Genomic DNA, 25,384 nt, shown 5'->3' on the forward strand with positions numbered 1-25,384 from the left:
TGGTATATGTATTACCACTCATCTGAGTAGTAAGTGCTATGGCCAGCTGACTATCCCCCCATAGCCTCCAACCGCCGCCCACCCTCCAGTCTCCACCCGCCGTCCATCCTCCCGCCCAGCGCCCGCCCAGCGCCCACCCAGCGCCCGCCCAGCGCCCGCCCAGCGCCCGCCCAGCGCCCGCCCAGCGCCCGCCCATGTCGCAGCTCTCAGCAGACAGCCAGGCTTCTCCAAGCCAAGATGAGTCATCAAGCAGGGCAGATGACAAGACGTGACAAGGCAGATGTCAGACGTGTGACAAGGTATGCTATATCCGGTCGAGGGACGATAATGTGCGCATTCATTACCACAACCGAGCCAGGTGTTTGGGTTCTGGGCGCCCTCCCAGGGAGAACACCAATCAACAGCTCACACCGCCCGTAAGGCAAAACACCTCCCAGACCTTCATTCCCACAGAAAATTTATTAGAAGCTATCAAAGCAACATCAGCCAGAACCTTGCAACACATCCCTAAAGCAGCCCGCCCCCATGCAGCAGCCAAATTATCTGCCCTCCTGAGGAAGGTCAACGACTCTCCTGGAACGACCCAAGCATGGCACAACCTCCTAATGTTTGGCAACATATGTCTAGCCACCCCTGCAAGGAGAGACAAGACCTTAGCTGCCTCAGTCATCAAAGCTATAAATGATTTTCCCAGGGAGGACAACCAGGTGCGCCTTCCCACTCGCGCGAGAAACACCCACGGCAGGAAGAGCAACAGTGCCATATCCGAGACATCAAAAATCAGAACATCAGTCACCAAGAAAATAGAAGGAAACACTATTGGGGCAATAAGAGTCATCACCAGTGAGGACTCAATTGCCGACAGAGATGCCGCAACAGCTCAAACCCTAAGGGAGAAACACCCACCCAGGGCTCCGCGTGAGGACGACTAGGTTACCTAACCTAACCTAGGACCTAGGTTAGGTTAGGTAGGGTTGGTTAGGTTCGGTTATACATTTACGTTAATTTTAACTCCAATTAAAAAAAAATTACCTCATACATAATGAAATGGGTAACTTTATCATTTCATAAGAAAAAAATTAGCGACAATATATTAATTCAGGAAAACTTGGCTTATTAGGCAAATCGGGCATTGCATAGTAGGCTGAGAAATGCGCTCTGGCTACTAGGTACGACATATATATATATATATATATATATATATATATATATATATATATATATATATATATATATATATATATATATATATATATATATATATATTTTTTAATATTTATATATATATATTTTATTTATATATATTTATATTATATTATATTATATTATATTATATATTTATATTATATTATATTATATTATATTATATATTTATATTATATTTATATATATATATTTTTTAATATATATATATATATATATATATATATATATATATATATATATACACATATATATAAAGGCCAAATCACATATCATGATACTAAATGAAAGAGTATCGAAATATTGGTAAAAATGAATATATTTACGTAATATCAAACTACATGAAAAAAACGTGAAAAAAGTCATTATTATACCAAATTTGAGGATTTTAACTTCGAAACATAGAGCGTATTTTTTAGACCCTAGAAATGACGTATAAAGATGTTGCTTCTAATACAAATGATAAAAATCAATGTGTTTTCATTAAAATTAACTAAAATGTTCCTGATTTTCGGTTTATATTACCGATGGAAGATATACACGTAAAACCGCTCTGATCAGGCTGAAACGTCGATATATGCAATAAAAACAGAACTTCTCCCCTTTTCAATATCTTAATAAAGGAAAAGGGGATGATAAACGTCAAAATATTATTAAATTCGATGATTTTTCGTACGAAACAAAATACAAGAAAACTTGCTTAAAATGCAATATTATGCGAAATTCTGTGATTTGAAAGCCAAATCACATATCGTGATATTACCTGAAACAGTATCGAAATATTTGTATAAATGAATATATTTTCGTAATATCAAACTACATGAAAAACGCGAAAAAAGTAACTATTACACCAAATTTGAGGATTTTAACTTCGAATCATAAAGCAAGGTTTCGTATTATTTAGATCCAAGAAAAGACATATGACAATGTTGTTTCCAATACAAATGATAAAAATCAGTGTGTTTTCATTAGAATTAACTACAATGATCCTGATTTTCCATTCATATTACCGTTGGAAGATGTACACGTAAAACCGCTCTATTCCGGCTGAAACGTCGATATAAGCATAAAAAACCGAACTTCTCCCCTTTTGAATATCTTACTCAGGATTTTAACGAGAAACAAATAGTTGATTGAAAATTAAGTGTTTAAGGTTAATTTCTAATCAATTATGTGTTTGCATCATTTTTATCGTATATTTAATGAATTAATAACAATAAACTGAAAATTCACAAAAACGTGGAAAAACCGCAAAATATTGCCAAATTCGATGATATTTTGTTTATATCACATAAAGGAAAAAGGGATGATAAACGTCAAAATATTGCTGAATTCGATGATTTTTAGTACGGAACAAAATGCAAGAAAACTTGCTCAAAATGCAATATTATGCGAAAATCTGAAATTTGAAGGCCAAATCACATATCGTGATACTACATGAAATAGTATCGAAATATTGGTAAAAATGAATATATATACGTAATATCAAACTACATGAAAAACGTGAAAAAAGTCATTATTATACCATATATGAAGATTTTAACTTCGAATCATAGAGCGATGTTTCGTATTTTTAGACCCTAGAAAAAACGTATAAAGATGTTGCTTCTAATACAAATGATAAAAATCAATGTGTTTTCATTAAAATTAACTGAAATGTTCCTGATTTTCGGTTTATATTACAGATGGAAGATGTACACGTAAAACCGTTCTATTCCGGCTGAAACGGTCGATATATACAATAAAAACAGAACTTCTCCTCTTTTCAATATCTTACTCAGTATTTTAACGAGAAACAAATAGATGATTGAAAATAAAGTATTTAAGGTTATTTTCTGATCAATTATGTGTTTGCATAATTTTTATCGTTTATTTAATGAATTAATAACAATAAACTGAAAATTCACAAAAACATGGAAAAACGGCAAAATATTGCCTAATTCGATGATATTTTATTAAAATCACATAAAGGAAAAGGGGATGATAAATGTCAAAATATTGCTAAATTCGATGATTTTTAGTACAATACAAAATGCAAGAAAATTTGCTTAAAAATGCAAAATTTGCGAAATTCTGAGATTTGAAGGCCAAATCACATATCGTGAGAAAACATGAAGTAGTATCGAAATATTGGTAAAAACGAATATATTTACGTAAAATCACACTACATGAATAACGTCAAAAAAGTCACTATATTACCATATTTGAGGATTTTAACTTACAATCATAAAGCGAGGTTTCGTATTATTTAGATCCAATAAAAGACATATGACAGTGTTGTTTTCCAATACAAATGATAAAAATCAATGTGTTTTCATTAGAATTAACTAAAATGATCCTGATTTCTCGTTTATATTACAGATGGAAGATGTACACGTAAAACCACTTAATTCCGGCTGAAACGACGATATATGCAATAAAAACAGAACTTCTCCCCTTTTAAATATCTTACTCAGTATTTTAACGAGAAACAAATAGATGATTGAAAATGAAGTGTTTAAGGTTAATTTCTAATCAATTATGTGTTTGCATAATTTTTATCGTATATATAATGAATTAATACCAATAAAACTGAAAATTCACAAAAACGTAAAATAACGGCAAAATATTGCCTAATTCCATGATATTTTGTTTAAATCACATAAAGGAAAAGGGGATGATAAACGTCAAAATATTGCTAAATTCGATGATTTTTAGTACAAAACAAAATGCAAGAAACTTGCTTAAAAATGCAAAATTTGAGAAATTCTGAGATTTGAAGGACAAATCACATATCGTGAGAAAACATGAGTAGTATCGAAATATTGGTATAACGAATATATTTACGTAAAATCACACTACATGAAAAAACGTGAAATAGTCACTATATTACCATATTTGAGGATTTTAACTTCAAATCATAGAGCGAGGATTCGTATTATTTAGATCCAAGAAAAGACATAACTAAAATGTTCCTGATTTTCGGTTTATATAACCGATGGAAGATGTACACGTAAAAACCGTTCTAATCCGGCTGAAACGTCGATATATGCAATAAAAACAGAACTTCTCCCCTTTTCAATATCTTACTCAGAATTTTAACGAGAAACAAATAGATAATTGAAAATGAAGTATTTAAGGTTATTTTCTGATCAATTATGTGTTTGCATCATTTTTATCGTATATTTAATGAATTAATAACAATAAACTGAAAATTCACAAAAAACGTGGAAAAACGGAAAATATTGACTAATTCGATGATATTTTGTTTAAATCACATATAGGAAAAGGGGATGATAAAGGTCAAAATATTGCTAAATTCGATGATTTTTAGTACAAAACAAAATGCAAGAAAACTTGCTTAAAATGCAATATTATGCGAAAATATGAGATTTGAAGGCCAATCACATATCGTGATACTGCATGAAATAGTATCGAAATATTGTAAAAATGAATATATTTACGTAATATGAAACTACATGAAAAACGTGAAAAAAGTCATTATTTTACCAAATTTGAGGATTTTAATTTCGAATCATAGAGCGACGTTTGTTATTTTTTAGACCCTAGAAAAGACGTATAAAGATGTTGCTTCTAATGATAAAAATCAATGTGTTTTCATTAAAATTAACTAAAATGTTCCTGATTTTCGGTTTATACTACCGATGGAGATGTACACGTAAAACAGTTCTAATCCGGCTGAAACGTCGATATATGCAATAAAAACAGAACATCTCCCTTTTCAATATCTTACTCAGATATTTTAACGAGAAACAAATAGATGATTGAAAATTAGGTTTCAGGACATTTTCTGATCAATTATGTGTTTGCATCATTTTTATCGTATATTTAATGAATTAATAAAAAATATACTGAAAATTCTCAAAAACGTGGAAAAACGGATAAATATTGCCTAATTCGATGATATTTTGTTTATATCACAGAAAGGAAAAGGGGATGATAAACGTCAAAATATTGCTGATTGATGATTTTTAGATGATGATGCTCAAGAGATGATGCAGGGGCTCAAGAGAGGGACGCAAAGGCTCAAGTGAGGGAAGCAGAGGCACAAGAGAGGGATGCAGAGGCTCTTGAGAGTGACGCAGAGGCTCAAGAGTGGGATGCAGAGGCTTAAGAGAGTGATGCAAAGGCTCAAGTGAGGGATGCAGTGGCTCATGAGAGGGATGCAGGAGTTCAAGAGAGTGATTCAGAAGCTCAGGAGAGGGATGCAGAAGCTCAAGTGAGGGATGAAGAGGCAGAAGAGAGGGATGCAGAGGCTCTTGAGAGTAATGCAGAGGCTCAAGAGAGGGATGCAGAGGCTCAAGAGGGTGATGCAGAGGCTCTAGAGAGTGATGCAGAGGCTCAAGAGAGTGATACAGAGGCTCAAGAGAGGGATGAAGAAAACTGAAGAGAGTGATGCAGAGGCCTCAAGAGAGGTATAAAGAGGCTCAAGTGAGTGATGCAGAGGCTTAAGAGAGTGAGGCAGAGGCTTAGGAGAGGGATGGAGAGGCTCAAGAGAGTAATGCAGAGGGTTAAGAGGGTGATGCAGAGGCTCAAGAGAGTGATGCAGAGGCTTGAGAGAGGGATGCAGGGGCTCAAGAGAGTGATGCAGAGGCTCAAGAGAGTGATTCACAGGCTTAAGAGAATGATGCAGAGGCTTAAAAGAGTGATGCAGAGGCTTAAGAGAGTTATGCAGAGGCTCAATAGAGGGATGCAGAGGCCCAAGAGATGGATGCAGAGGCTCAAGAGAGGGAAGCAGAGGCTTAAGTGAGGGATGCAGTGGCACAAGAGAAGGATGCAGAGGCACTTGAGAGTGATGCAGAGGCTCAAGAGAGGGATGCAGAGGCTTAGGAGAGTGATGCAATAGCTCAAGAGAGGGATGCAGATGCTCATGAGAGGGATGCAGGAGTTCAAGAGAGGGATGCAGAGGTGCATCACTCCCTTAAGCCTCTGCATCCCTCTCTTGAGCCTCTCCATCACTCTCAAGAGCCTCTGCATCTCTCTCATGAGCCTCTGCATCCCTCTCTTGGGACCTCTACATCCCTCACTTGAGCATCTGCATCCCTCTCTTAAGCCTCTGCATCACTCTCTTAAGCCTCTGCACCACTCTCTTAAGCATCTGAATCACTCTCCTGAGCCTTTGCATCACTCTCTTGAGCCCCTGCATCCCTCTCTCAAGCCTCTGCATCACTCTCTTGAGCCTCTGCATCACTCTCTTGAGCCTTTGCATCACTCTCTTGAGCCTCTGCATCCCTCTTTTAAGCCTCTGCAACACTCACTTCAGCCTCTGCATCACTCTCTTAAGCCTCTGCATCCCTCTCTTGAGCCTCTGCATCCCTCTCTAAAGCCTCTGCAACACTCTCTTCAGCCTCTGCATCACTCTCTTGAGCTTTGCCTCACTCTCTTCAGCATCTGCATCACTCTCTTAAGCCTCTCCATCCCTTTTTTGAGCCTCTGCATCTCTTTCTTAAGCCTCTGCATCCCTTTCTTGAGCCTCTGCATCACTCTCTTGAACTCCTGCATCCCTCTCATGAGCCTCTGCATCCCTCTCTTGGGCCTCTGCTTCACTCTCTTGAGCCTCTACATCCCTCTCTTAAGCCTCTGCATCACTCTCGTAAGCCTCTGAATCAATCTTTTGAGCCTCTGCATCCCTCACTTGAGCCTCTGAATCACTCACTTGAACCTCTGCATCCCTCACTTGAGCCTCTGCATCACTCTCTTGAGCCTCTGCATCCCTCTCTTGAGCCTCTGCATCATTCTCCTTAGCCTCTGCATCACTTTCTTCAGCCTCTTCATTACTCACATAAGCCTCTGCTTCCCTCTCTTGATCCTCTGCATCACTCTCTTGAGCCTCTGCATCATTCTCTTGAGCCTCTGCGTCCCTCTCTTATGCCTCTACATCATTCTCTTGAGCCTCTGCATCCCTCTCTTGAGCCTTTGCATAACTCTCTTAAGCCTCTGCATCACTCTCGTAAGTCTCTGAATCACTCTCTTGAGCCTCTGCATCCCTCTATTGAGCCTCTGCATCACTCTCTTCAGCCTCTGCATCCCTCTCTTGAGCCTCTGCATCATTCTCCTAGGCCTCTGCATCACTCTCAATTGAGCCTCTGCATCACTCTCTTGAGCCTCTACATCCCACTCTTGAGCCTCTGCATCACTCTCTTGAGCCTCGTCATCCCTCTCTTAAGCCTCTGCATCACTCTCTTGAGCCTCTGCATCACTCTCTTGAGCCTCTGCATCATTCTCCTAGGCCTCTGCATCACTCTCTTGAGCCTCTGCATCACTCTCTTGAACCTCTTCATCCCTCTCTTGAGCCTCTGCATCACTCTCTTGAGCCTCTGCATCACTCACTTGAGCCTCTGCATCACTCTCTTGATCCTCTGCATCACTCTCTTGAGCCTCTGCATCCATCTCTTAAGCCTCTGCATCACTCTCTTGAGCCTCTGCATCATTCTCTTGAGCCTCTGCATCACTTTCTTGAGCCTCTGCATCATTCTCTTGATCATCTGCATCACTCTCGTAAGCCTCTGCATCACTCTTTTGAGCCTCTGCATAACTTTTTTTAGCCTCTGCATCACTCTCTTGAGCCTCTGCATCTCTCTCTTAAGCCTCTGCATCACTCTCTTCGGCCTCTGCATCACTCTCTTAAGCCTCTGCATCACTCTCTTCGGCCTCTGCATCACTCTCTTAAGCCTCTGCTTCACTTTCTTGATCCTTTGCATCACTCTCTTGAGCCTCTGCATCACTCTCTTGAGCCTCTACATCACTCTCTTGAGCTTCTGCATCACTCTGTTAAGCCTCTGCATCACTCTCTTCCGCCTCTGCATCACTCTCCTAAGGCTCTGCATTCCTCTCTTGATCCTCTGCATCACTCTCGTAAGCCTCTGCATCACTCTCTTGAGCCCTACATTCCTCTCATGAGCCTCTGAATCCCTCTCTAGAGCCTCTGCATCACTCTCTTGAGCCTCTGCATCGCTCTCTTCATCCTCTGCATCCCTCTCATGAGCATCTGCATCACTCTCTTGGGCCCTGCATCCCTCTCTTGAACCTCTGCATCACTCTCTTGAGCCTCTGCATCACCCTTTTTAGTTTCTGCATCACTCTCTTGTGCCTCTGCATCACTCTCTTGAGCCTCTGCATCACTCTCTAGAGCCTCTGCATCATTCTCTTCAAAATCTGCATCACTCTCGTAAGCCTCTGCTTCCCTCTCTTGATCCTCTGCATCACTCTCTTGATCCTCTGCATTACTCTCTTAAGCCCATACATCATTCTCTTGACCCTCTGCATCACTCTTTCGATCTTCTGCATCCCTCTCTTGAGCCTCTGCATCACTCTCTTCAGCCTCTGCATCACTCTCTCAAGCCTCTGGATCTCTCTATTCAGCCTCTGCATCACTCTCTTAAGCCTCTGCATCTCTCTCTGGAGCCTCAGCATCCCTCTCTTCAGCCTCTGCAGCACTCTCTTGAGCCTCTGCATCATTCTCTTGAGCCTCTGCAGCCCTCTCTTAAGCCTCTGCATCATTCTCTTGAGCCTCTGCATCCCTCTCTTAAGCCTCTGCATCATTCTCTTGAGCGTCTGCATCACTCTCTCATACCTCTGCATCACTCTCTTCATCCTCTGCATCACTCTCTTCATCCTCTGCATCGCTCTCTTGAACTCCTGCATCCCTCTGATGAGCCTCTGCATCCCTCTCTTGAGCCTCTGCATCACTCTCTTAAGCCTCTGCATCCCTCTCTTGAGCCTCTGCATCCCCATTTTGAGCCTCTGCATCTCTTTCTTAAGCCTCTGCATCCCTTTCTTGAGCCTCTGCATCCCTCTCTTGAACTCGTGCATCCCTCTCATGAGCTTCTGCATCCCTCTCTACTGCCATTGCATCACTCTCTTGAGCCTCTGCATCCCTCTCTTGAGCCTCTGCATCACTCTCGTAAGCCTCTGCATCCCTCTCTTGAGCCTCTGAATCCTTCTTTTGAGCCTCTGCATCACTCTCTCGAGCCTCTGCATCACTCTCTTGATCGTTTGCATCACTGTCTTCAGCCTCTGCATCACTCTCTTAATCCTCTGCCTCACTCTCAAGAACCTCTGCATCCCTCTCTTGCACTCCTGCATCCCTCTCGTGAGCCTCTGCATCCCTCTCTTGAGCCTTTGCATCACTCTCTTAAGACTCTGCATCCCTCTCATGAGCCTCTGCATCACTCTCAAGAGCCTTTGCATCCCTCTCTTGTGCCACTGCAGCCCTCACTTGAGCCTCTGCATCCCTCTCTTGAGCCTCTTCATCCCTCTCTTGAGTCTCTGCATCCCTCTCTTGAGCCTCTGTTTTTCTCTCTTAAGCCTCTGCATCATTCTCTTGAGCCTCTGCATCACTCTCGTAAGTCTCTGAATCACTCCCATGAGCACCTGCATCATTCTCTTGAGACTCTGCATCCCTCTCTTAAGCCTCTGCATCCCTCACGTGAGCCTCTGCATTCCTCTCTTGGGCCTCTGTATCACTCTCAAGAGCCTCTTCATCCCTCTCTTGAGCCTCTGCATCCCTCTCTTGAGCCCCTGCATCCCTCTCTTGAGCCTCTGCATCCCTCTCTTGAACCTCTGTATCCTGCTCTTAAGCCTCTGCATCACTCTCTTCCGCCTCTACATCACTCTCCTAAGCCTCTGCATCCCTCTCTTGATCCTCTGCATCACTCTCCTAAGCCTCTGCATCACCCTCTTGAGCCTCTGCATCGCTCTCTTCATCCTCTGCATCCCTCTCATGAGCATCTGCATCACTCTCTTTTTCCCCTGCATCCCTCTCTTGAACCTCTGCATCACTCTCTCGAGCCTCTGCATCACTCTCTTGATCCTCTGCATCACTCTCTTGTGCCTCTGCATCACTCTCTTGAGCCTCTGCATCACTCTCTAGAGCCTCTGCATCATTCTCTTCAAAATCTGCATCACTCTCGTAAGCCTCTGCTTCCCTCTCTTGATCCTCCACATCACTCTCTTGATCCTCTGCATTACTCTCTTAAGCCCATACATCATTCTCTTGACCCTCTGCATCACTCTTTCGATCTTCTGCATCCCTCTCTTGAGCCTCTGCATCACTCTCTTCAGCCTCTGCATCACTCTCTCAAGCCTCTGGATCTCTCCATTCAGCCTCTGCATCACTCTCTTAAGCCTCTGCATCTCTCTCTGGAGCCTCAGCATCCCTCTCTTCAGCCTCTGCAGCACTCTCTTGAGCCTCTGCATCATTCTCTTGAGCCTCTGCAGCCCTCTCTTAAGCCTCTGCATCATTCTCTTGAGCCTCTGCATCCCTCTCTTAAGCCTCTGCATCATTCTCTTGAGCCTCTGCATCACTCTCTTCATCCTCTGCATCACTCTCTTCATCCTCTGCATCCCTCTCTTGAACTCCTGCATCCCTCTGATGAGCCTCTGCATCCCTCTCTTGAGCCTCTGCATCACTCGCTTAAGCCTCTGCATCCCTCTCTTGAGCCTCTGCATCCCCATTTTGAGCCTCTGCATCTCTTTCTTAAGCCACTGCTTCCCTTTCTTGAGCCTCTGCATCCCTCTCTTGAACTCGTGCATCCCTCTCATGAGCTTCTGCATCCCTCTCTACTGCCATTGCATCACTCTCTTGAGCCTCTGCATCCCTCTCTTGAGCCTCTGCATCACTTTCGTTAGCCTCTGCATCCCTCTCTTGAGCCTCTGAATCCTTCTTTTGAGCCTCTGCATCACTCTCTCGAGCCTCTGCATCACTCTCTTGATCGTTTGCATCACTGTCTTCAGCCTCTGCATCACTCTCTTAATCCTCTGCCTCACTCTCAAGAACCTCTGCATCCCTCTCTTGCACTCCTGCATCCCTCTCGTGAGCCTCTGCATCCCTCTCTTGAGCCTTTGCATCACTCTCTTAAGACTCTGCATCCCTCTCATGAGCCTCTGCATCACTCTCAAGAGCCTTTGCATCCCTCTCTTGTGCCACTGCAGCCCTCACTTGAGCCTCTGCATCCCTCTCTTGAGCCTCTTCATCCCTCTCTTGAGTCTCTGCATCCCTCTCTTGAGCCTCTGTTTTTCTCTCTTAAGCCTCTGCATCATTCTCTTGAGCCTCTGCATCACTCTCGTAAGTCTCTGAATCACTCTCATGAGCACCTGCATCCCTCTCTTGAGCCTCTGCATCACTCTCTTGAGCCTTTGCATCACTTTCTTAGGAATATGCATCCCTCTCCTGAGCTTCTGCATCCCCCTCCTGAACTCCTGCATCCCTCTCATGAGCCTCTGCATCTCTCTCTTGAGCCCCTTGCATCACCCTATTAAGACTCTGCATCCCTCTCTTGAGCCCTTGCATCCCTCCCTTAAGCCTCTGCATCACTCTCGTAAGCCTCTGAATCACTCTCTTGAGCCTCTGCATCACTCTCTTCAGCCTCTGCATCACTCTTGAGCCTCTGCATACCTCTCTTGAGCCTCTGCACCATTCTCCTAGGCCTCTGCATCACTCTCGTGAGCCTCTGCATCACTCTCTTGAGCCTCTACATCCTTCTCTTGAGCCTCTGCATCACTCTCTTGAGCCTCGTCATCCCTCTCTTAAGCCTCTGCATCACTCTCTTGAGCCTCTGCATCACTCTCTTGAGCCTCTGCATCATTCTCCTAGGCCTCTGCATCACTCTCTTGAGCCTCTGCATCACTCTCTTGAGCCTCTACATCCCTCTCTTGAGCCTCTGCGTCACTCTCTTGAGCCTCTGCGTCACTCTCTTGAGCCTCTGCATCACTCTCTTGAGCCTCTGCATCACTCTCTTGAGGCTCTGCATCACTCTCTTGAGCCTCTGCATCAATCTCTTGAGCCTCTGCATCACTCTCTTGAGCCTCTGCATCCCTCTCTTAAGCCAATGCAACACTCTCTTCAGCCTTTCCATCACTCTCTTAAGCCTCTGCATCCCTCTCTTGATCCTCTGCATCACTCTAGTAAGCCTCTGCATCACTCTCTTGAGCATCTGTATAACTCTTTTTAGCCTCTGCATCATTCTCTTGAGCCTCTGCATCTCTCTCTCGAGCCTCTGCAACACTCTCTTCAGCCTCTGCATCACTCTCTTGAGTCTCTGCATCACTCTCTTGAGCCTCTACATCACTCTCTTGAGCTTCTGCATCACTCTCTTGAGCCTCTGCATCACTCGCCTAATCCTCTGCATCCATCTCTTGATCCTCTGCATCACTTTCTTCAGCCTCTGCATCATTCTCTTGAGCCTCTGCATCCCTCTTTTAAGCCTCTACATCATTCTCTTGAGCCTCTGCATTACTCTCTTCAGCCTCTGCATCACTCTCTTAAGCCTCTGCATCTCTCTCTTCATCCTCTGCATCACTCTCTTAAGCCTCTGCATCCCTCTCTGGAGCCTCAGCATCCCTCTCTTGAGCCTCTGCAGCACTCTCTTGAGCCTCTGCATCATTCTCTTGACCCTCTGCATCCCTCTCTTAAGCCTCTGCATCCCTCTTTTGAGCCTCTGCATTCCTCTCTTGGGCCTCTGCATCACTCTCAAGAGCCTCTGCATCCCTCTCTTGAGCCTCTGCATCCCTCTCTTGAGCCCCTGCATCCCTCTCTTGAGCCCCTGCATCCCTCTCATGAGCCTCTGAATCCTTCTCTTGAGCCTCTGCATCACTCTCTTGAGCCTCTGAATCACTCTCTTCATCCTCTGCATCCCCCTCATGACCATCTGCATCACACTCTTGGGCCCCTGCATCCCTCTCTTGAGCCTCTGCATCACTCTCTTGAGCCTCTGCATCACCCTTTTTAATCTCTGCATCACTCTCTCGAGCCTCTGCATCACTCTCTTGATCCTCTGCATCACTCTCTTGTGCCTCGGCATCACTCTCTTAAGCCTCTGCATGACTCTGTAGCGCCTCTGCATCATTCTCTTTAACCTTTGCATCACTGTCGTCAGCCTCTGCTTCCCTCTCTTGATCCTCTGCATCACTCTCTTGAGCCTCTGCATTATTCTCTTATGCCCATACATCATTCTCTTGAGCCTCTGCATCACTCTCTTGATCCTCTGCATCACTCTCCTGATCCTCTGCATCACTCTCTTGAGCCTCTGCATCATTCTCTTGAGCCTCTGCATCACTCTCTTGAGCCTCTACATCATTCTCTTGAGCCTCTGCATCACTCTCTTGAACCTCTGCATCACTCTTTTAAACCTCTGCATCTCTCAATTCAGCCTCTGCATCACACTCTTTAGCCCCTGCATCCCTCTCTTAATCCTCTGAATCACTCTCTTGAGCCTTTGCATCCCTCTATTGAGCCTCTGCATCACTCTCTTCAGCCTCTGCATCACTCTCTTAAGCCTCTGCATCCCCTTTAATAAGTCTCTGCATCACTCTCTTAAGCCTCTGCATCACTCTATTGAGCTTCTGCATCACTCTCTTGAGAGTCTAAACCCCTCTCTTGAGCCTCTGCATCACTCTCGTAAGCCTCTGCATCACTCTCTTGAGTCTCTGCATCACTCTTTGAGCCTCTGCATCTATCTCATGAGCCTCTAAATCCCTCTCTTGAGCCTCTGCATCACTCTCTTGAGCCTCTGCATCACTCTCTTCATCCTCTGCATCCCGCTCATGAGCATCTGCATCACTCTCTTGGGCTCCTGCATCCCTCTCTTGAGCCTCTGCATCACTCTCTTGAGCCTCTGCATCACTCTCTTAAGCCTCTACATCATTCCCTTGAGCCTCTGCGTCACTCTCTTGAACCTCTGCATCACTCTCTTAAGCCTCTGCATCTCTCTCTTCAGCCTCTGCATCACTCTCTTTAGCCCATGCATCCCTCTCCTAATCCTCTGCATCACACTCTTAAGCCTCTGCATCACTCTCGTAAGCCTCTGAATCACACTCTTGAGCCTCTGCATCCCTCTATTGAGCCTCTGCATCACTCTCTTCAGCCTCTGCATCCCTCTCTTGAGCCTCTGCATCATTCTCCTAGGCCTCTGCATCACTCTCTTGAGCCTCTGCATCTCTCTCTTGAGCATCTACATCCCTGTCTTGAGCCTCTGCATCACTCTCTTGAGTCTCGTAATCCCTCTCTCAAGCCTCTGCATCACTCTCTTGAGCCTCTGCATCACTCTCTTGAGCCTCTGCATCATTCTACTAGGCCTCTGCATCACTCTCTTGAGCCTCTGCATCACTCTCTTGAGCCTCTGCATCACTCTCTTGAACCTCCACATCCCTCTCTTGAGCCTCTGCATTACTCTCTTGAGCCTCTGCATCACTCACTTGAGCCTTTTGCATCACTCTCTTGAGTCTCTGCATAACGCTCTTGAGTCTCTGCATCACTATTTGAGCCACTGCATCTCTCTCATGAGCCTCTGAATCCCTCTCTTGAGCCTCTGCATCACTCTCTTGAGCCTCTGAATCACTCTCTTCATCCTCTGCATCCCCCTCATGAGCATCTGCATCACTCTCTTGAGCCTCTGCATCACCCTTTTTAGTCTCTGCATCACTCTTTCGAGCCTCTGCATCACTCTCTTGATCCTCTGCATCACTCCCTTGTGCCTCGGTATCACTCTCTTAAGCCTCTGCATGACTCTGTAGCGCTTCTGCATCATTCTCTTTAACCTTTGCATCACTGTCGTAAGCCTCTGCTTCCCTCTCTTGATCCTCTGCATCACTCTCTTGAGCCTCTGCATTATTCTCTTAGGCCCATACATCATTCTCTTGAGCCTCTGCATCACTCTCTTGATCCTCTGCATCACTCTCCTGATCCTCTGCATCACTCTTTTGAGCCTCTGCATCATTCTCTTGAGCCACTGCATCACTCTCATCACTCTCTTGAGCCTCTACATCATTCTCTTGAGCCTCTGCATCACTCTCTTGAACCTCTGCCTCACTCTTTTAAGCCTCTGCATCTCTCAATTCAGCCTCTGCATCACTCTCTTTAGCCCCTGCATCCCTCTCTTAATCCTCTGCATCACTCTCTTAAGCCTCTGAATCACTCTCTTGAGCCTCTGCATCCCTCTATTGAGCCTCTGCATCACTCTCTTCAGCCTCTGCATCACTCTCTTAAGACTCTGCATCCCCCTTATTAAGTCTCTGCATCACTTTCTTAAGCCTCTGCATCACTCTATTGAGCTTCTGCATCACTCTCTTGAGAGTCTAAACCCCTCTCTTGAGCCTCTGCATCACTCTCGTAAGCCTCTGCATCACTCTCTTGAGTCTCTGCATCACTCTTTGAGCCTCTGCATCTATCTCATGAGCCTCTAAATCCCTCTCTTGAGCCTCTGCATCACTCTCTTGAGCCTCTGCATCACTCTCTTCATCCTCTGCATCCCGCTCATGAGCATCTGCATCACTCTCTTGGCTCCTGCATCCCTCTCTTGAGCCTCTGCATCACTCTCTTGAGCCTCTGCATCACTCTCTTAAGCCTCTACATCATTCCCTTGAGCCTCTGCGTCACTCTCTTGAACCTCTGCATCACTCTCTTAAGCCTCTGCTTTCTCTCTTCAGCCTCTGCATCACTCTCTTTAGCCCATGCATCCCTCTCCTAATCCTCTGCATCACACTCTTAAGCCTCTGCATCACTCTCGTAAGCCTCTGAATCACACTCTTGAGCCTCTGCATCCCTCTATTGAGCCTCTGCATCACTCTCTTCAGCCTCTGCATCCCTCTCTTGAGCCTCTGCATCATTCTCCTAGGCCTCTGCATCACTCTCTTGAGCCTCTGCATCTCTCTCTTGAGCATCTACATCCCTCTCTTGAGCCTCTGCATCACTCTCTTGAGCCTCGTAATCCCTCTCTCAAGCCTCTGCATCACTCTCTTGAGCCTCTGCATCACTCTCTTGAGCCTCTGCATCATTCTCCTAGGCCTCTGCATCACTCTCTTGAGCCTCTGCATCACTCTCATGAGCCTCTGCATCACTCTCTTGAACCTCCACATCCCTCTCTTGAGCCTCTGCATTACTCTTTTGAGCCTCTGCATCATTCTCTTGAGCCACTGCATCACTCTCATCACTCTCTTGAGCCTCTACATCATTCTCTTGAGCCTCTGCATCACTCTCTTGAACCTCTGCCTCACTCTTTTAAGCCTCTGCATCTCTCAATTCAGCCTCTGCATCACTCTCTTTAGCCCCTGCATCCCTCTCTTAATCCTCTGCATCACTCTCTTAAGCCTCTGAATCACTCTCTTGAGCCTCTGCATCCCTCTATTGAGCCTCTGCATCACTCTCTTCAGCCTCTGCATCACTCTCTTAAGCCTCTGCATCCCCCTTATTAAGTCTCTGCATCACTTTCTTAAGCCTCTGCATCACTCTATTGAGCTTCTGCATCACTCTCTTGAGAGTCTAAACCCCTCTCTTGAGCCTCTGCATCACTCTAGTAAGCCTCTGCATCACTCTATAGAGTCTCTGCATCACTCTTTGAGCCTCTGCATCTCTCTCATGAGCCTCTAAATCCCTCTCCTGAGCCTCTGCATCACTCTCTTGACCCTCTGCATCACTCTCTTCATCCTCTGCATCCCGCTCATGAGCATCTGCATCACTCTCTTGGGCTCCTGCATCCCTCTCTTGAGCCTCTGCATCACTCTCTTGAGCCTCTGCATCACTCTCTTAAGCCTCTACATCATTCTCTTGAGCCTCTGCATCACTCTCTTGAACCTCTGCATCACTCTCTTAAGCCTCTGCATCTCTCTCTTCAGCCTCTGCATCACTCTCTTTAGGCCATGCATCCCTCTCCTAATCCTCTGCATCACTCTCTTAAGCCTCTGCATCACTCTCTTAAGCCTCTGAATCACTCTCTTGAGCCTCTGCATCCCTCTATTGAGCCTCTGCATCACTCTCTTCAGCCTCTGCATCCCTCTCTTGAGCCTCTGCATCATTCTCCTAGGCCTCTGCATCACTCTCTTGAGCCTCTGCATCTCTCTCTTGAGCATCTACATCCCTCTCTTGAGCCTCTGCATCACTCTCTTGACCCTCGTCATCCCTCTCTCAAGCCTCTGCATCACTCTCTTGAGCCTCTGCATCACTCTCTTGAGCCTCTGCATCACTCTCTTGAACCTCTACACCCCTCTCTTGAGCCTCTGCACCACTCTCTTGAGCCTCTGCATCACTCACTTGAGCCTTTTGCATCACTCTCTTGACTCTCTGCATCCCTCTTTAAAGCCTCTGCATCACTCTCTTGAGCCTCTGCATCATTCTCTTGAGCCTCTGCATCACTCTCTTGAGCCTCTGCATCACTCTCTTGAGCCTCTGCATCATTCTCTTGATCATCTGCATCACTCTCGTAAGCCTCTGCATCACTCTCATGAGCCTCTGAATAACTTTTTTTAGCCTCTGCATCACTCTCTTGAGCATCTGCATCTCTCTCTTAAGCCTCTGCATCACTCTCTTCGGCCTCTGCATCACTCTCTTAAGCCTCTGCTTCCCTCTCTTGTTCCTTTGCATCACTCTCCTGACCCTCTGCATCACTCTCTTGAGCCTCTACATCACTCTCCTGAGCTTCTGCATCACTCTCTTAAGCCTCTGCATCACTCTCTTCCGCCTCTGCATCACTCTCCTAAGCCTTTGCATCCCTCTCTTGATCCTCTGCATCACTCTCGTAAGGCTCTGCATCACTCTCTTGAGCCCTACATCCCTCTCATGAGCCTCTGAATCATTCTCTTGAGCCTCTGCATCTCTCTCTTAAGCCTCTGCATCACTCTTCGGCGTCTGCATCACTCTCTTAAGCCTCTGCTTCCCTCTCTTGATCCTTTGCATCACTCTCTTGAGCCTCTGCATCACTCTCTTGAGCCTCTACATCACTCACTTGAGCTTCTGCTTTACTCGCTTAAGCCTCTGCATCACTCTCTTGCGCCTCTGCATCACTCTCCTAAGCCTTTGCATCCCTCTCTTGATCCTCTGCATCACTCTCGTAAGGCTCTGCATCACTCTCTTGAGCCCTACATCCCTCTCATGAGCCTCTGAATCCCTCTCTTGAGCCTCTGCATCACTCTCTTGAGCCTCTGCATCACTCTCTTGAGCCTCTACATCGTTCTCTGAGCCTCTGCATCACTCTCTTACGCCTCTGCATCCCCTTTATTAAGTCTCTGCATCACTCTCTTAAGCCTCTGCATCACTCTATTGAGCTTCTGCATCACTCTCTTGAGAGTCTAAACCCCTCTCTTGAGCCTCTGCATCACTCTCGTAAGCCTCTGCATCACTCTCTTGAGTCTCTGCATAACGCTCTTGAGTCTCTGCATCACTCTTTGAGCCTCTGCATCTCTCTCATGAGCTCTGAATCCTTCTCTTGAGCCTCTGCATCACTCTCTTGATCCTCTGCATCACTCTCTTCATCCTCTGCATCCCTCTCATGAGCATCTGCATCACTCTCTTGGGCCCCTGCATCCCTCTCTCGAACTTCTGCATCACTCTCTTGAGCCTCTGCATCACCCTTTTTAGTCTCTGCATCACTATCTCGAGCCTCTGCATCACTCTCTTGATCCTCTGCATCACTCTCTTGTGCCTCTGCATCACTCTCTTGAGCCTCTGCATCACTCTCTAGAGCCTCTGCATCACTCTCTTAAGCCTCTCCATCCCTTTTTTGAGCCTCTGCATCTCTTTCTTAAGCCTCTGCATCCCTTTCTTGAGCCTCTGCATCACTCTCTTGAACTCCTGCATCCCTCTCATGAGCCTCTGCATCCCTCTCTTGGGCCTCTGCTTCACTCTCTTGAGCCTCTACATCCCTCTCTTAAGCCTCTGCATCACTCTCGTAAGCCTCTGAATCAATCTTTTGAGCCTCTGCATCCCTCACTTGAGCCTCTGAATCACTCACTTGAACCTCTGCATCCCTCACTTGAGCCTCTGCATCACTCTCTTGAGCCTCTGCATCCCTCTCTTGAGCCTCTGCATCATTCTCCTTAGCCTCTGCATCACTCTCTTCAGCCTCTGCATTACTCACATAAGCCTCTGCTTCCCTCTCTTGATCCTCTGCATCACTCTCTTGAGCCTCTGCATCATTCTCTTGAGCCTCTGCGTCCCTCTCTTATGCCTCAACATCATTCTCTTGAGCCTCTGCATCCCTCTCTTGAGCCTTTGCATAACTCTCTTAAGCCTCTGCATCACTCTCGTAAGTCTCTGAATCACTCTCTTGAGCCTCTGCATCCCTCTATTGAGCCTCTGCATCACTCTCTTCAGCCTCTGCATCCCTCTCTTGAGCCTCTGCATCATTCTCCTAGGCCTCTGCATCACTCTCAATTGAGCCTCTGCATCACTCTCTTGAGCCTCTACATCCCACTCTTGAGCCTCTGCATCACTCTCTTGAGCCTCGTCATCCCTCTCTTAAGCCTCTGCATCACTCTCTTGAGCCTCTGCATCACTCTCTTGAGCCTCTGCATCATTCTCCTAGGCCTCTGCATCACTCTCTTGAGCCTCTGCATCACTCTCTTGAACCTCTTCATCCCTCTCTTGAGCCTCTGCATCACTCTCTTGAGCCTCTGCATCACTCACTTGAGCCTCTGCATCACTCTCTTGATCCTCTGCATCACTCTCTTGAGCCTCTGCATCCATCTCTTAAGCCTCTGCATCACTCTCTTGAGCCTCTGCATCATTCTCTTGAGCCTCTGCATCACTTTCTTGAGCCTCTGCATCATTCTCTTGATCATCTGCATCACTCTCGTAAGCCTCTGCATCACTCTTTTGAGCCTCTGCATAACTTTTTTTAGCCTCTGCATCACTCTCTTGAGCCTCTGCATCTCTCTCTTAAGCCTCTGCATCACTCTCTTCGGCCTCTGCATCACTCTCTTAAGCCTCTGCATCACTCTCTTCGGCCTCTGCATCACTCTCTTAAGCCTCTGCTTCCCTTTCTTGATCCTTTGCATCACTCTCTTGAGCCTCTGCATCACTCTCTTGAGCCTCTACATCACTCTCTTGAGCTTCTGCATCACTCTCTTAAGCCTCTGCATCACTCTCTTCCGCCTCTGCATCACTCTCCTAAGCCTCTGCATCCCTCTCTTGATCCTCTGCATCAATCTCGTAAGCCTCTGCATCACTCTCATGAGACCTACATCCCTCTCATGAGCCTCTGAATCCCTCTCTTGAGCCTGTGCATCACTCACTTGAGCCTCTGCATCACTCTCTTCATCCTCTGCATCCCTCTCATGAGCATCTGCATCACTCTCTTGGGCCCCTGCATCCCTCTCTTCAACCTCTGCATCACTCTCTTGAGCCTCTGCATCACCCTATTTAGTCTCTGCATCACTCTCTCGAGCCTCTGCATCACTCTCTTGATCCTCTGCATCACTCTCTTGTGCCTCTGCATCACTCTCTTGAGCCTCTGCATCACTCTCTAGAGCCTCTGCATCATTCTCTTCAAAATCTGCATCACTTTCGTAAGCCTCTGCTTCCCTCTCTTGATCCTCCGCATCACTCTCTTGATCCTCTGCATTACTCTCTTAAGCCCATACATCATTCTCTTGACCCTCTGCATCACTCTCGTAAGCCTCTGCATCACTCTCTTGAGCCTCAGCATAACTCTCTTGAGCCTCTGCAACACTCTCTTCAGCCTCTGCATCACTCTTTTAAGCCTCTGAATCCCTCTCGTGAGCCTCTGAATCCCTCCTTTGAGCCTCTGCATCACTCTCTCGAGCCTCTGCATCACTCTCTTGATCGTCTGCATCATTGTTTTGAGCCTCTGCATCACTCTCTTAATCCACTGCATCACTCTCATGAACCTCTGCATCCCTCTCTTGAAATTCTGCATCCCTCTCATGAGCCTCTGCATCCCTCTCTTGAGCCTTTGCATCACTCTCTTAAGACTCTGCATCCCTCTCATGAGCCTCTGCATCACTCTCAAGAGCCTCTGCATCCCTTTCTTGTGCCACTGCAGCCCTCACTTGAGCCGCTGCATCCCTCTCTTGAGCCTCTGCATCCCTCTCTTGAGTCTCTGCATCCCTCTCTTGAGCCTCTGTATTCCTCTCTTAAGCCTCTGCATCATTCTCTTAAGCCTCTGCATCACTCTCGTAAGTCTCTGAATCACTCTCATGAGCACCTGCATCCCTCTCATGAACCTCTGCATCACTCTCTTGAGCCTTTGCATCACTTTCTTAGGAATATGCATCCCTCTCTTGAGCCTCTGCATCCCCTCTTGAACTCCTGCATCCCTCTCATGAGCCTCTGCATCCCTCTCTTGAGCCCTTGCATCACCCTATTAAGACTGCATCCCTCTCTTGAGCCCCTGCATCCCTCTCTTAAGCCTCTGCATCACTCTCTTAAGCCTCTGCATCACTCTCGTAAGCCTCTGAATCACTCTCATGAGCCTCTGCATACCTCTATTGAGCCTCTGCATCACTCTCGTCAGCCTCTGCATCACTTTCTTGAGCCTCTGCATACCTCTCTTAATTGAGCCTCTGCACCATTCTCCTTGGCCTCTGCATCACTCTCGTGAGCCTCTGCATCACTCTCTTGAGCCTCTACATCCCTCTCTTTAGCCTCTGTATCACTCTCTTGAGCCTCGTCATCCCTCTCTTAAGCCTCTGAATCACTCTCTTGAGCCTCTGTATCACTCTCTTGAGCCTCGTCATCCCTCTCTTAAGCCTCTGCATCACTATCTTTAGCCTCTGCATCACTCTCTTGAGCCTCTGAATCACCCTTTTTAGTCTCTGCATCACTCTCTCGAGCCTCTGCATCACTCTCTTTATCCTCTGCATCACTCTCTTGTGCCTCGGCATCACTCTCTTTAGCCTCTGCATAACTCTGTAGCGCCTCTGCATCATTCTCTATAACCTTTGCATCACTCTCGTAAGCCTCTGCTTCCCTCTCTTGATCCTCTGCATCATTCTCTTGAGCCTCTGTATCACTCTCTTGATCCTCTGCATCACTTTCCTGATCCTCTGCATCGCTCTCTTGAGCCTCTGCATCATTCTCTTGAGCCTCTGCATCACTCTCTTAAGCCTCTACATCATTCTCTTGAGCCTCTGCATCACTCTCTTGAACCTTTGCATCACTCTCTTAAGCCTCTGCATCTCTCTCTTCAGCCTCTGCATCACTCTCTTTAGCCCCTTCATACCTCTCTTAATCCTCTCATCACTCTCTTAAGCCTCTGCATCACTCTCGTAAGCCTCTGAATCACTCTCTTGAGCCTCTGCATCCCTCTATTGAGCCTCTGCATCACTCTCTTGAGCCTCTGCATCCCTCTCTTGAGCCTCTGCATCATTCTCCTAGGCCTCTGCATCACTCTCTTGAGCCTCTGCATCACTCTCTTGAGCCTCTACATCCCTCTCTTGAGCCTTTGCCTCACTCTCTTGAGCCTCGTCATCCCTCTCTTAAGCCTCTGCATCACTCTCTTGAGCCTCTGCATCACTCTCTTGAGCCTCTGCATCATTCTCCTAGGCCTCTGCATCACACTTTTGAGCCTCTGCATCACTCTCTTGAACCTCTTCATCCCTCTTTTGAGCCACTGCATCACTCTCTTGAGCCTCTGCATCACTCACTTGAGCCTCTGCATCACTCTCTTTAGCCTCTGCATAACTCTCTTGAGCCTCTGCATCCATCTCTTAAGCCTCTGCATCACTCTACTCTCTTGAGCCTCTGCATCATTCTCTTTAGCCTCTGCATCACTTTCTTGAGCCTCTGCATCTTTCTCTTGATCCTCTGCATCACTCTCGTAAGCCTCTGCATCACTCTCTTGAGCCTCTGCATATCTTTTTTTAGCCTCTGCACCACTCTCTTGAGCCTCTGCATCTCTCTCTTAAGCCTCTGCATCACTGTCTTCGGCCTCTGCATCACTCTCTTAAGCCTCTGCTTCCCTCTCTTGATCCTTTGCATCACTCTCTTGAGCCTCTGCATCACTCTCTTGAGCCTCTACATCACTCTCTTGAGCTTCTGCATCACTCTGTTAAGCCTCTGCATCACTCTCTTCCGCCTCTGCATCACTCTCCTAAGGCTCTGCATTCCTCTCTTGATCCTCTGCATCACTCTCGTAAGCCTCTGCATCACTCTCTTGAGCCCTACATTCCTCTCATGAGCCTCTGAATCCCTCTCTAGAGCCTCTGCATCACTCTCTTGAGCCTCTGCATCGCTCTCTTCATCCTCTGCATCCCTCTCATGAGCATCTGCATCACTCTCTTGGGCCCCTGCATCCCTCTCTTGAACCTCTGCATCACTCTCTTGAGCCTCTGCATCACCCTTTTTAGTTTCTGCATCACTCTCTTGTGCCTCTGCATCACTCTCTTGAGCCTCTGCATCACTCTCTAGAGCCTCTGCATCATTCTCTTCAAAATCTGCATCACTCTCGTAAGCCTCCTCTTCCCTCTCTTGATCCTCCGCATCACTCTCTTGATCCTCTGCATTACTCTCTTAAGCCCATACATCATTCTCTTGACCCTCTGCATCACTCTCTCGATCTTCTGCATCCCTATCTTGAGCCTCTGCATCACTCTCTTCAGCCTCTGCATCACTCTCTTAAGCCTCTGCATCTCTCTATTCAGCCTCTGCATCACTCTCTTAAGCCTCTGCATCTCTCTCTGGAGCCTCAGCATCCCTCTCTTCAGCCTCTGCAGCACTCTCTTGAGCCTCTGCATCCCTCTCTTAAGCCTCTGCATCATTCTCTTAAGCCTCTGCATCATTCTCTTGAGCCTCTGCATCCCTCTCTTAAGCCTCTGCATCATTCTCTTGAGCCTCTGCATCACTCTCTCGTGCCTCTGCATCACTCTCTTCATCCTCTGCATCCCTCTCTTGAACTCCTGCATCCCTCTGATGAGCCTCTGCATCCCTCTCTTGAGCCTCGGCATCACTCTCTTAAGCCTCTGCATCCCTCTCTTGAGCCTCTGCATCCCCATTTTGAGCCTCTGCATCTCTTTCTTAAGCCTCTGCATCCCTTTCTTGAGCCTCTGCATCCCTCTCTTGAACTCGTGCATCCCTCGCATGAGCCTCTGCATCCCTGTCTTCTGCCATTGCATCACTCTCTTAAGCCTCTGCATCACTCTCATGAACCTCTGCATCCCTCTCTTGAACTCCTGCATCCCTTTCATGAGCCTCTGCGTCCCTCTCTTGAGCCTTTGCATCACTCTCTTAAGACTCTGCATCCCTCTCATGAGCCTCTGCTTCACTCTCAAGAGCCTCTGCATCCCTCTCTTGTGCCACTGCAGCCCTCACTTGAGCCTCTGCATCCCTCTCTTGAGCCTCTGCATCCCTCTCTTGAGCCTCTGTTTTCCTCTCTTAAGCCTCTGCATCATTCTCTTAAGCCTCTGCATCACTCTCATAAGTCTCTGAATCACTCTCATGAGCACCTGCATCCCTCTCTTGAGCCTCTGCATCACTCTCTTGAGCCTTTGCATCACTTTCTTAGGAATATGCATCCCTCTCCTGAGCCTCTGCATCCCCCTCTTGAACTTCCGCATCCCTCTCATGAGCCTCTGCATCCCTCTCTTGAGCCCTTGCATCACCCTATTAAGACTCTGCATCCCTCTCTTGAGCCCTTGCATCCCTCTCTTAAGCCTCTGCATAACTCTCTTAATCCTCTGCATCACTCTCGTAAGCCTCTGAATCATTCTCTTGAGCCTCTGCATACCTCTATTGAACCTCTGCATCACTCTCTTCAGCCTCTGCATCACTCTCTTGAGCCTCTGCACCATTCTCCTAGGCCTCTGCATCACTCGTGAGCCTCTGCATCACTCTCTTGAGCCTCTACATCCCCCACTTGAGCCTCTGCATCACTCTCTTGAACCTCGTCATCCCTCTCTTAAACCTCTGCATCACTCTCTAGAGCCTCTGCATCACTCTATTTAGCCTCTGCATCATTCTCCTAGGCCTCTGCATCACTCTATTGAGCCTCTGCATCACTCTCTTGAGCCTCTACATCCCTCTCTTGAGCCTCTGCGTCACTCTCTTCAGCCTCTGCATCACTCTCTTGAGCCTCTGCATCACTCTCTTGAGCCTCTGCATCACTCTCTTGAGCCTCTGCATCAATCTCTTGAGCCTCTGCATAACTCTCTTGAGCCTCTGCATCCCTCTCTTAAGCCTTTGCAACACTCTCTTCAGCCTTTCCATCACTCTCTTAAGTCTCTGCATCCCTCTCTTGATCCTCTGCATCACTCTAGTAAGCCTCTGCATCACTCTCTTGAGCATCTGCATAACTCTTTTTAGCCTCTGCATCATTCTCTTGAGCCTCTGCATCTCTCTCTTGAGGTTCTGCAACACTCTCTTCAGCCTCTGCATCACTCTCTTAAGCCTCTGCATCACTCTCGTAAGCCTCTGCTTCCCTCGCTTGATCCTTTGCATCACTCTCCTGAGCCTCTG

General features: G+C 46.7%; 1 protein-coding gene across 1 annotated transcript in view; it reads left to right on the forward strand.

The window, feature by feature from the left end:
- Positions 1-237: 237 nt before the first annotated feature.
- Positions 238-25,384, forward strand: part of LOC138370116 (uncharacterized) — a 182,575-nt gene continuing 157,428 nt past the window's right edge. Inside the window, exon 1 of the mRNA XM_069334103.1 lies at positions 238-299. Within this exon, the coding sequence (XP_069190204.1) occupies positions 238-299 (62 nt within the window). The remainder of the gene's footprint in view (positions 300-25,384) is intronic.

Source organism: Procambarus clarkii, chromosome 31, assembly GCF_040958095.1.
Source record: "Procambarus clarkii isolate CNS0578487 chromosome 31, FALCON_Pclarkii_2.0, whole genome shotgun sequence".
NCBI classification, from domain to species: Eukaryota; Metazoa; Arthropoda; class Malacostraca; order Decapoda; family Cambaridae; genus Procambarus; species Procambarus clarkii.